Here is a 12,649-nt window from a genome sequence, read left to right as displayed (position 1 = left end):
GAAACCGCCCCTAGTCCCAGAAGAAGGTAAGAAGCCGAGAGCCTAGGAGGTTCCGCTGAGTTCTTCCTTACAAAAGGAAAAAAAAAGAAAGGCTCGTGCTGGGGAGGCTAATGGAGGCTCGACAGAGGAAAAGAACAAAACATTGGCCAAGCACACTGAGAAGGAAACCCAACGTTAATGAGCATGCCGCCAAGCTGACAGCACAAACCAGGGAATGGCGGCGGTCTCTGCTCCCACATCCAAGGCTCTTGTTCGGAAATGTCGTCCCTGCGCAGATTTTGATGGACACCGGCTGAAAGGAGCAACTGGCAGCATGATTGTATTGAAAGTCCTTGGGCTCAACGTTGGAGGAAAAACCAGGCAATCCACTGAATAACAGGGACCTGAGCCACACAAGCACCACAACCAGCACATTAGCAATAGCTGGGCCAAGAAAGTTCTATATACTTGCGTGGGTACAATATATGTACGTATACCTATAGAGAGCTCTATTGCTGAGTGATATGACAAAGTTGGGGGGGCAAGCAGCTTTGGTCCCATCACGGTGCCCCAGCCATAAGATGCGGAAAGAGACAGGAAGCTGGATCGCCATGCGTGTGGCAGAATTGAGTGCAAATTTAAGATTGTCCAATTTCTTTTACTAAGGCTGATGATCTAGGTTGACCCACAGGGAGCACAAGACCCTAAAATCCAATATCTTCTCTCTTAAGGCAGTCACCACAGCCTAGTCTAGCTTTCACACAGCCCTGAATGGATTGTCTAGATGGAGACTGCCATTCTGAACATCGTCAGTCTATTTTTAAGACAGCAAAACCAAAAGGAGTTACAGAAATGATAAATGATGATCTGTCACCCAGCGCGCTGGCTCTCTAGATTTGGTCCTGTCTTGTGCCAGAGGAGAAAATCAGTTCTGCACATGTTCATTTCGATGGGCTCCAGGTATTCTGAATGGTAGCTACTCTAGGCCCACTGCACTCCCAGCAATACCAACACAAATAAGTGCATTGAGTCTTGTGGGACGCCTTGTTTAAGCAGCCAAAACAGTTCTTTCAGCTGAATTCTTTTCATAGTTTTGATCATTGTTAAAATCAAAACAAAAGAAAAAGAAGGTGGGGAGCAACAGAAATACACTAAATATTGGGGTTCGTTACATAGTTTAGCTTCATATTTTACAAGGACAAGAGGCAGCTTTAGAAATCTTAAAGTGATGTATTTCTTCAGTCACTTCAGTTGTGTCCAACTCTTCCTGACTCTATCTGGGGTTTTCTTGACAGAGATCCTGGAATGGTTTGCCATTTCCTTCTCCAGTTCGTTTACAGATGAGGAAACTGAGGCAAACAGTGCTAAGTCACTTGCCCTGGATCACAAAGGTACTGAGTGTCTCAGGCAAGATTTGAACTCAAGAAGATGAATTCTATCTATTGTACTACCTCCATGCTCTTAAAATGATGTCTAAGAGCTAACTATTGTTATTATTTGTGTTAGTTACTAAGTTGTATACAGTCTCAGCTGGAGTACTGAAATCTCAGATTCTTCCACAAAGAGACATCATAAATGGCATAGGGGATACAGGGCTGGCCTTGGGTTCAGGAAGGCCTGAATCTCAGTACTCAGTATAATACCCAACACATAGTAGGAGCTTAACAAACATTCATAAATTGACAAATCTTTATTGACTTATTTCAATCCTTCCTCAGATACTCACTAAGTCCCATAGGACGAGTCATTTTACCTTAAGCTTCCATCTGTAAAATGGTCCTAAAAGGTAGCACCTCCCAGAAAGGCCTTGTTGGCCAGATCTACCAATTAACAAATCTTTTTTTAAAAAACTATTATTGTTTTCGAAAAACTTTTACCTTCTGTTCCAAGACAGAAAAGTAGCAAGGGCTTGGCAATTGGGGTTAAAAGGCTGGTCCAGGGTCACAAAGGTAATAAGTGTCTGAGATTAGATTCAAATTCAGGTCCTCCTGTCTCCAGGCTGATGGTCCCTGGCTGCCCCTAGAAGGTGCAGGGAACTTGCCAATTTGCCTATTAGGAGAGTCTTTATTCTGGAGTTCCACATGTCAGTAAAATCACAGTAGAAATTCCCTCTTAGAAATGTGTGGATTCGACCAGAGCTGCCAAGAGAGAGACAGGCAGAGAGAGACCTTCTGTCCTACTCATGCCTCCCGCCAGTGCTAGCACTGGAACGGAATAAATGCTTGTGAAGTTTCTGACTGCTTTAGGTCACTTTATTTACCTAAATTGTGTTTTTTGCATCAAAAGAAAATGGCAGCCTAATGAGAGGGACGGGGAAGGGAGAGGACTGAATCCAAGGGCTTCCGCTTTATTTATTTATTTATTTATTTATTATTAATAATAAAATTTAAAATGATGGTGATGGCGATGATCATAATTGTGTAACTCTGAGAAAATCTATTCTGAGCCTCAGATAGCAGCCAGCCAGACTTATCTATTGTTCATATATCTGGACCAAGGAGTTGACAATCACAAGTAAAATGCCTTGAAATCCTTAACATGATGCCTAAAGTCCGTATTGTTGTTATTTCCCAAGTTGAGGCTGGTTGCAATCTCTCTCAGCAAGCGTGCTGTAACCTCAGATCCTTCCATAGGAGGCATCACAAATCTGAAGCTACAGGGAATCCTAAAAGTCATCCAATCTCAGCACCTTCCTTAAGCTAATGAGGAAATAGAAAGCCAGAGCAAGAAAGGATCTGCTTAAGGCCATATAGAGTCAGGATGTGAATCCAGGTAATGTCTAACATGTATTTTCTCATTTGAACCTCACAACAACCCCATGAGGTAGGTTCTAGAGGTATCATGCCAATTTTACAGCTGGGGGGAACTGAAGAGTTAAGTGACTTCCCAAAGGCTACAAAGCTAGTAAGAGCCAAAGGTAAGATTTGAACCCAGATCTTCCTGATTCCAAGTCTAGTACCATCCTTTCAAATATTGAAATTTACTCACAGTACTCTTCCTAAATGTTTTTCAAAAGGAAGGTTCTCATGTAGCTTCTAGCATTATAACTATTCTTCTGTAACTCATTAAAAAAAAAAAAAGCCTCGAGGACCTGAATTTCAATCCCAGCCTGGCTATTTTTTACCTGTGTGACCCTGGGCATGTAGCCTAACATTTCCAACCTTCATTTTCTCAACAGCAAAATGGAGCAGATCAGTGTTCTCCACTTTCAGCTGTCAAAGATCCCTTTGGTCATATGGTGAAGCCTAGGGGCCTCTTCTCAGAATAATGCTTTTAAATCCATAAAATGAAATGCACAAGATTTCAAAGGAAGTAAATTCTAGTAAAATACAGTAATCAAAGTGTTAGAAAGAAAGAAAGAAAGAAAGAAAGAAAGAAAGAAAGAAAGAAAGAAAGAAAGAAAGAAAGAAAGAAAGAAAGAAAGAAGAAAGAAGGAAGGAAGGAAGAAAGAAAGAAAGAAAGAAAGAAAGAAAGAAAGAAAGAAAGAAAGAAAGAAAGAAAGAAAGAAAGAAAGAAAGAAAGAAAGAAAGAAAGAAAGAAAGAAAGAAAGAAAGAAAGAAAGAAAGAAAGAAAGAAAGAAAGAAAGAAAGAAAGAAAGAAAGAAAGAAAGAAAGAAAGAAAGAAAGAAAGACAGGTCATGGACACCAAGTTAAGAACTAGACAATGTCTAAAGAGTTTGCCAGCTCCAAGACTCTGACCCCATAACCTTCCATTCCTTTCCACCTCCAAAGTTAGAAATATAGGTTATGCCAAAATTTCATTTTGCTGTGATTACTAACACAATATCTAAGAAGACTAGAGCACTAATTTGTTTTCAGAAACCTTGGCCCCAAATGGTTGTAAAACAAGCTAATGATGATTTTAAAAAATAATGACCAGATTTGGGATTTCACTGAATCTGGCTATGAAGGCTATGAAGACAGCTACTCTGCTCTGTAAATTATAAAGTCTGGGAGATTTGACCCCCATTGCCTAGCCCTTACCACTCTTCTGCCTTGGAACCAATACATAGTATTGGCTCTAAGATGCAAGGTAAGAGTTTTAAAAAATGTGGGAGAGTGGCTCAAGGCACCAAATATTTGGGCAACTTATTCTTTCTCATAGTTCATATATGTGGTAGAGGTAACAGTTGATCTCACACCTTTCTGACTGTGATGCCAGCCCTCTATCCTGCATGCCAACAGGTCTTCTGATGCAAAAGTTAATAGATCAGGTATCTACAAAAATTTTAACTAACAGATTTCACATGTGCCTTCAACTCTTACAAAGATAAATATTAGCTATAAGAAAGTTTACGAGACATATAGAGGATTATGATTTTTAAATTCTGTTGCGACTTGGGGAGAACAGATCATCTAATTTCTCCTAGGTCTCAATATTTAAAAAACATAATCTGGTTTTTTAGAGTTTCTTTTATTAGACATTAGTGACTGATTTTGAAAAAAATGGTTTGGCAAGACTTTGATTTACAACTACATTAAGTTAGTTCCATTTTAGGATCTAGTCAAACACTTGTCACAAATTAGACACAAATTCAAGTGGCTTTGAATTTCACAAAAAAATGTAGCTCTCCCAGGCACTGGAAGGGACACATCAGACAGACCCAAGAGCTTACCAGAAATAATTCTGTCATCATGACACAATGATTTTACGAAATCAAGTAGCTGAGATTCTTGAGTGTTCCCATTTTATGGAGGGAGAGAAGGGCTGGGAAGGCTGAGCTCATGCAGGATTCCTGTCTCCAGTCCTCTGGAAACTGAAGCCCCAGTTGCCCAGTTGTTGCTGCCTTGGGTGCCAACATTTAAAGCATGTGAACTCCTCTCTGATGCCCCTTTAATGCATTCTAAATGGGCTGCTTACATATAGATGCTTACAGCACACACCACAGCCGGCTGGCTCCACATGCCATTGAGGACACAGGTGGCTCTGCTAAAAATATGCCATGGAAGGCATTAGAATTGGGTGCTGCTGCTCCCGGCATCCGTGATTCCAAGCCCTTTGAAGACAGCCCCCAAATTCCTCACCAGGATTCTTGACAGAATCCTTAAAGGGAACCTCAACAATAGTTACAGATTGACTGTCTCCTCCCCACTAACCTTTCCCAGGGACAGCACTGAGACTTGTCTTCAGGACCTTCCCTACCCAGAAACCCTTCCCTTCTGCTACCAAACAGCCTGAGATGTCATCATATTCCCCCTTTGGCACCCCCACCTCCTGGGCTGAGAGTCTGACCTCTGAGTCAAGGGGGTAGACCAGCCGGCCAGGGCACTGTGCACACTCATATGGACTGACCGAGCTGCAGGGATCAGGTGTCCCACATGCTAGTGTCTGTCAAACGGACTTCTGCAAGCATCATCAAGCTGCCTGCAGACATGTCTCTTTCTCTCTGTCTCGGCCTCTGCCTCTCCCTTTCTTCTTTACATTTAGACTGTTGTTAATATGTTTAGTGCAGCCTGACCCTTAAAGACCCCTCTGCACAGTATCAGCTGCAGCAGACTCAGTGGGCTGGCCATTTCGACTCCAAAGTTTGCCCACTTCCAAAGTGTTGCTGGGTTGTCTCAACAGTGACACGCTTCCTTTGGAAAGAATTAACCCCAAACCCGGCTGGAGCATACTTCTCTTTGGAGGTGCCCGTGCCTGGTAAGGGGAGAGAGAAGCAAGTGAGACTCTTTCCGCGCTGCTAATTGACTCCGATCTCCGTTCCAAGGGGCTGGCAGCCTGCGGGGAGAATGAAGGTCGCCAATGGGCAGAATTAGAAATCCTCCTGAGGGGGGGGGAAAAAAAAAAACAGAACGGCGTGGGAGAGGGAAAGGAGGGGAGGAAGGTGATGGGCCAGGTTCAACAGTCCCTCGAGAGGGGCCCGAGCAGGGTGCAGGAGGTACTTACGGGCGTGCCGAGCTCGGTGCTTGTGGGGCCTCCGGTGATCCCTCTCGGAGATCTGCTGATCCTCTCCCTGCTCAGTGCCTTCCGAGGAGATGGGAAAGGAGACCACAGAAGGAGGTGCTTCGGCCCGCCCTCCTTCCACTTGAAAATCACCACACCCCTTTCTTCCTGTCCAGTTGGACCCTTCTGCCTTCTCTCGATCGGAGGAGTAGTTGACGATCACTTTAGCCCTGGAGGGGTGGGGGGCCCCTGCCTCTCTGCCTTGGGTCACTTGCAGCTCCGGGCCACTAGAGAGCTGAGTTACCTTGCGGAGGGGCCCCTCGCCAGAATCCTCCTTCTCCTCAGAGAACACAGCCGTTCCTTGATCTAGCCCTCCAGCCCTCCCTGCAGCTGGTCTGGGTGGGGGTCAGGAGAGGTGTGGTTTTTAGCTCCTCCCGGGCCAGTCCCCACCGAAGCTCCAGGGTCCTGGTGTCTGTCATGCGACAGGGACAACTGCAGCTCGACCACAGTCCCTGGCCTGCACTCTTCCGTCTTCAGGGCTCTTCTCGGGAAGTACAGATTGCTTTCTCCAGAGCAGTCCCCAGGGCTCCTTTCATCCTTCGGGTCAGGAAGTGCCCTGTCGTCCTGGCTGCAGTGGGGCCAAATTTGCAGGCTGGTCCTCTCCACGTGCTCCTCTTGTATCAGGAGGGGCTGCTCTTTGTTTTCAGCCTCAGGGATGTAGGTCTCATTTATTCCAGTGGATGGTCTGCGCACAAAAAAAAAAGGCCAGACAGATCAGTTGACGGGGGTTTGTGTGAGGGGCTAGCCAAGGAATCTCGGACGCTTTTATGAGGTCTGATAAATGGGGTACAAGGACAGTCTGTTTCTGCCTAGAGCAGCGACTGGGACAAATGAGGTTGGTGGGAGATCCCTTTTCCTCCCGCCCCTTTGAGAAGCAGACTTGAACAGAGTTGTCAAGGCACTGGCCAAAAAGTCAGGACGACTTGGGTTCAAGTCCTGTCTCAGACACTATCAGAGCGACCCCTGGGCAAGTTGCTTAAACTCTCCCAGACTCAGTTTTCTCATCTGTAAAATGAGTGGGTTGGGCACATGACCTCGAAAATCCCTCCCTTCCAGCTCTAGATGGATGATCTTTTGATCTCTCTCTGAGTTTAGCCCTAAAGGAAAAGAGAAAATTCCTTATCATGTGGATTTCTAATCTCCATCTTGAGTTTGTCTCCCACAAATCACATCTCAGATCCATATCCTTGGCATGAGGCCACCATCTGGATGATTAACAGAGTTTTTTAGTTTCCAACCAGATGTTTGATGTCACATAAACAAAGGTCGGCTCTTCCCAGACAGGGCTGTGAGCTCCCAGAAAAAAAGAGATCCAATGGTCTTTCTGGAGATTATATTTGGAGATGGAATGAAAACGAAGGCCATATCTCTGACCACAGGGAATATTTGGTCTTGGTAATGAGGTCCCCTTTTCATTCGTTGTGATTTGTGAGGTCATGGGATATTTAGAATTGGAATTTTGTTGCCTCTCCCACTGAAGGTAGTTGACCAACTCAGTTTTGATCTTTTCTCTTTTGGGTATTCCCTAGAAGTTGAGTCATTTTGACAGGCCATGCTAAAGTGGTCTAGTTTCTTACCCCAGGCCCTTCGCCTCTGAACTTAGCTCTTTTTCTCCTGTTTGGATTTCTATGCCTTTGCTTCTGACTAGAGGAGGAAGTGTAGACTGAAAATAGTTTCAGACAAACAAATGAACAAAACCCTTCTTTCTCAAGTTTTAAAAGTTAAAAAAAAGGAACTGTATGAACTTGATTTCCAAGAATGGTCTGCGCTAGGGGGCAGCTGGTTAGCTCAGTGGATTGAGAGCCAGACCTAGAGACGGGAGGTCTAGGTTCAAATCTGGCCTCAGATACTTCCCAGCTGTGTGACCCTGGGCAAGTCACTTGACCCCCATTGCCTAGTCCTTATCACTCTTCTGCCTTGGAGCCAATACACAGTATTGACTCTAAGACAGTAGGTAAGGGTTAAAAAAAGAATGGTCTGCGCTGGCCCTTTCCTACCCTAGTCAGAGATACAAAGGAGTGTTTAAGGAAATTTATTCCAATATTGTGAGACTAAGAACAGCATTATAGAAATGATAGCTATTATTATGACTAATAATTAGCCATTATAATTTATAATATAAGTAATATAATACATTGATTAATATATAATTGATTTAAGTAATTATAATACTATTTTTGTTATTAATTTTTTTTAACTTTCACAACAACCCTGGGAGAAAACAAGTACTGTTATTATCCTCAATTTATTGGAAGCTGAAACAGAGACTGGTTAAATAAACTAGCAAAGCAGGTTGGCACCTTCCCTGGCAGTCTTCACTTCTTAGAGCTGCCTCAAGCCCTGAGACATCCTAAGACTTGTTCCCCAGTCACCCAACAAGCATGTGTGAGAGGAGTTCTTGAACCCAGGTCCCAGAACCTGGCTCAAAGACCAGCTTTTTATCTGACATGTTGCACTGCTTCTCTATAGAGGAGTTCTCAACATTTTGTGCTTCATTGGCAGGCTGATAAAGCCTATAAACTCCCTTTAAATGCATAAAATAATCTATTTAGGATTATAAAGAAAACCAAGTATGCTGAAATATTATAATACTATTATTATGATTAGAAAATGAGGGGGTGTCCCTTGATTGGGGAATGGCTGAACAAAATGTGATATATGATGGGGATGGAATACTATTGTGCTATAAGGAATGATGACTTGGTGGACTTCTATAAGAACTGGAAAGACCTACATGAAAGGATGTGCAGTGAAATAAGCAGAACCAGGAGAACATTGTACACAGTAACTGAAACATTGTGGGATGATCAAATGTAATTAACTTTGCTACTAATAACATGCATTGATTCAGGACAATTCTGAGGAACTTATGAGAAAGAATGCTATCCATATCTAGAGAAAGAAGTGTGGGAGGAGAAGTCCATCAGAAAACATAGGATTTATCACTTGTTTATATGAGTATATTGGGCTTTTGGTTTTTAAAAGATTGCTCTATTATAAAAATGAATAATATGGAAATAGGTTTTGAGTAATCAGACATGTATAACCCAGTGGAATTGCTTGTCAGCTCTGGGAGCAGGAAGGGAAGAGGAGAAGAAGAGAATATGAATCCTGTAACCATGGAAAAAAAGGTTTTTAAAAAATTAAATAATGTTGAAAAAATAAGAATAATATAATTTTTATGTACTAGGTATTATGGACAGAACTATGTATTGGTTCTAAAGCAGAAGAGCAGTAAGTAAGGGCTAGGCAATGGGCATTCAGTGACTTGCCCAGGGTCATCCAGCTAGGAAGTATTGGAGGCCATATTTGAAGATAGGGAGATGAGTTTCCTTGACATCAATCCCTACACTCTCTCCATAGCCACCTAGCTGCCCAGTGTTAGGTCTCCAAGCCTACTAAGGCCAGAGGCGATACCAAGAAAGGATAAAAGTGAAGTCAGTCAGAGAGATGAAAACACCTCAATTTCCTGCTTTCTGATTATAGCTCATGACATCAAATTGGATCTCCGTGGACTAAGAAGCCATGTGCTGCATTCATTCTATTCCAGTGGAGGCTTCTGCAATGTCAGGGGGTTTGTAATTTAGCTGGGCTCAGAATTGCTTCTGGATTGCATCTTTCTGAATTATGGGAGCTCTCAACTGAATACATACAAAATGAAGTAGCCCAAGTTCATAAACATTTCCTTGTAGGCTAGAATACTTGGGGACAAGCCAGAGAAATGTTAGCCTTTATTGGTAACTGAGGCCGACTGTACAGCATCTATGCATAATTCCCCCCCCCCAAAAAAAAACTCTTAAAAAAGACATTGAGAGAAGAGAAAATCATATTAGAAGATTATTTTACCTTCCATCAATACACACACTTTACCCATAATCTTTCATGCTTTTAGGTCTGGAAATTTAAAATAGATGTAAAGATAAGTTAGTCTTATTGACCGACTGACCATCTTTGAAGCCTTGGGGGGGGGGGGAATTTCTCTAGAAAAAAAGAATCCTGTCTTCTGAAAAGAACCACTTTGATGTAGTGGATAGCATGCTGGTCATGGAGTCAAGAAGACCTGAGTTCAAGACCTGCCTCTGACACATTCAGGATGTGTGACCCTGGCCAAGTCAAGTAAACTTTCAATTTTCTAAATAATACTTTCTGACTGATTTGCAAAGAAGGTGCTGATCTGCATTGATTGAAGGAATTTACTCCATCAAGAAGAAATCTATACCAATGAAATCACAGATTCAGGCTTTAGCTTCAGGTGAGAGATGACAAGGGGGTGAGGGAGAGAGGACTATTTAATTTAATAAAATATTAATTTCTGCCCATTTTATTTTTACATACTAAGATATAACTACCCAATTAGTGGTTTCCTTTAAAAACAAAACCCAAACTATTAAGTAGAATTAAGAATAATATTTAAAAATTCAAAATGATAAAAGGAAGGTTGAATTATTGGGGTCCATTCAGAGATTCAACCCTCCAACATTCACTCGTTGGAAAATCTAAGTCAGTGTTTGTCTGAAAGTTTCAGGAAGAAGAACTCATTGTGATCAGAACAAGACAAGAAGACGGTGTCCCAGATTACAAATGCATTAACAGTGGAATTTAACTCACTAAATCAGTGAGGGAATTAGCCCTCCAACAGCCTAAAAAGGAGAGAAACAAGAAGAGAGAGCTTCTCTTCTTCAGGGGAAAACAAAGTGCCCAAAGATGGCCCTGGTAATTTCAAGCAGGAATCAGAGGCAGTAACATCTACTAAATCCCTTCCACCCATCAAGCACCCATGGCACTTGGGAGCTTTGAAAGCATCTGGCTAGATGAGCCAAGTTTAAATGGAATATTGTTGAAAATCCTCTTGTGATGCCTCATTGTGATGTGGATGAGTGCATTCTCAAAAGATGGGCCAGTGGAACACTGGCTCTGGCAGGTACTGCCAAGCTGGAGAGCATCATGGTATTATGATAGCATAGAGGAAGAGCTACAAGGGAATTCTGAGACCATCTAGGCCAATTTCCTCACTTTTCAGATGATAAAACTGAGGCCCAGAGATAGGGAGCTAGAAGGGAACTGAGAGGTTTTCTAGACCCCCACATTTTACAAGTGAGGAAATTGAGGCACAGGGAAGTGAGGCAAGTTTCCCAAGGTCATATGGGTAGTAAATAGAAGAGGTAGGATTTTAATCCAGGCTCTCTGCCTCTAGAACTGTTTCCTTTCTCTTTCTACTCTGCCTCATTGCCACAGTGAAAGGCTGTGGGAATATGCTTATGGTGCTGTCATCCAAAGACTGGCTGATCACCTGATTGGCTATAGGCTGAGAAAGTTTATAGCCACAGAAGGGCCATGATCTGTGATGGTGGCAGGGATCTCAAAGGGATCAAAGTGAGGATCTTGGGAGTCTCGATACCTCTAAAAATATCTGATCTTCATATACCTCTGGGATATGTAGTCTGAGCCAGATAGGGCACGTGCTGAGAGAGAAGTAAAACTCACAAGTGTGTAGAGGACTGTGGACATAATGCTGGCCTTGGAGGAAGGACAGCCTAGGTTTGAGTTCCATTCCTGACGCTGGCTCGGTGACCTAGAATAAGTCACCTCTTTGGACCTGAGTTTCCTCATCAGTAAGATCAGTTGGACTTGGCCTCTAAGTTCCCTTATAACTCTTTCTCTTTGATTGTGTGATTCTGGTATCCTATGAGCCTTTGGTGATGGACAGCTTGGAGTCTTGTCTGGTTGGGAGACTGACCAGATATTCTTGACATTCTCCAGGAAACTAACCCCCAGCTTGGGAGTAGTGAAAGCGGGGAGGGTTATATCTTCCAAGATGGCAGACATGTGGAAAACATGTTAGGAGCTTGCAGAGTGTTTATAATTAGAAAAAGTTACTATTAGCTCTTATCAAATGAAATGATGCTTTACCACTCACTCAACTCAATTTGTTTCAGTTTTTTCATCTGTAGTGATGAGCTGGAGAAGGAAATGACAAAGTACTTGACTATCTTCACCAAGAAAACCCCAAATGGAGTCACAAAGAGTCAGACATGATTGAACAATAATAAGTTATTTACATGTTGGCTACCCTCTTAGAATGTGAACTCCTTGGGGCAGCAGGGTGGCTAAGTGGATAGAGAGCCAGGACTGGAGATGGGAGGTCCTGGGTTCAAATCTGGATTCAGACACTACCTAACTATGTGACCTTGGCCAAGTCACTTAACTCCCACTGCCTAGACCTTACTGCGCTTTTCCCTTAGAATCAATGTATAGTACTGATTCTAAGACTGAAAGGTAAGGATGTTTAAACAAACAAACAAAAGAATGTGAACTCCCGGAGAGGAGGGACTGCTTTGCCTTTCTTTGTGTCACTAGCACGATGCAGGCATAGAGTAAGTAAGTGCTTAATAATTATTTGTTCATTGACTGACTCTTCTATTCCCTTTCTTCCTGCAGTCATTTTCATTGCGAAATACTAAAAACAGTATCAGATTTCTCTAGGAAGGGTTTGGCATTTAAGATATATAAAATATGTACATGTATGCACATATATGCACATGTAGGCTCATGTGTATATGTATAAGTATGCATGTGACTAACAGTCATTCTCCATGATATACATGCTAAAGATTACAAACAAATCCTTCTCGAAAGAGCTGTAAAGTATTCATGACACATAAAGAATGCTCCAAATCATGGGGAAATGCAAATCCAAACAATTCGGAGGTTTCTCCTCACACCTGGC

The 12,649-nt window shown here is 42.6% G+C and overlaps 1 protein-coding gene across 1 annotated transcript in view; it reads right to left on the bottom strand.

Annotated features, from left to right (window-relative positions):
* SYNPO2 (synaptopodin 2) overlaps positions 1-12,649 on the bottom strand; it is a 206,307-nt gene that overhangs the window by 40,251 nt on the left and 153,407 nt on the right. The window contains 2 exon segments of the mRNA XM_001371714.4: positions 5,866-6,236; positions 6,239-6,607. Of these exon segments, the coding sequence (XP_001371751.2) occupies positions 5,866-6,236; positions 6,239-6,607 (740 nt within the window).

Source organism: Monodelphis domestica, chromosome 6 (assembly GCF_027887165.1).
Source record: "Monodelphis domestica isolate mMonDom1 chromosome 6, mMonDom1.pri, whole genome shotgun sequence".
Classification (NCBI taxonomy): Eukaryota; Metazoa; Chordata; class Mammalia; order Didelphimorphia; family Didelphidae; genus Monodelphis; species Monodelphis domestica.
Note: the sequence above shows the minus strand (reverse complement) of the source record. Positions and strands in the feature narration are given on the sequence as shown.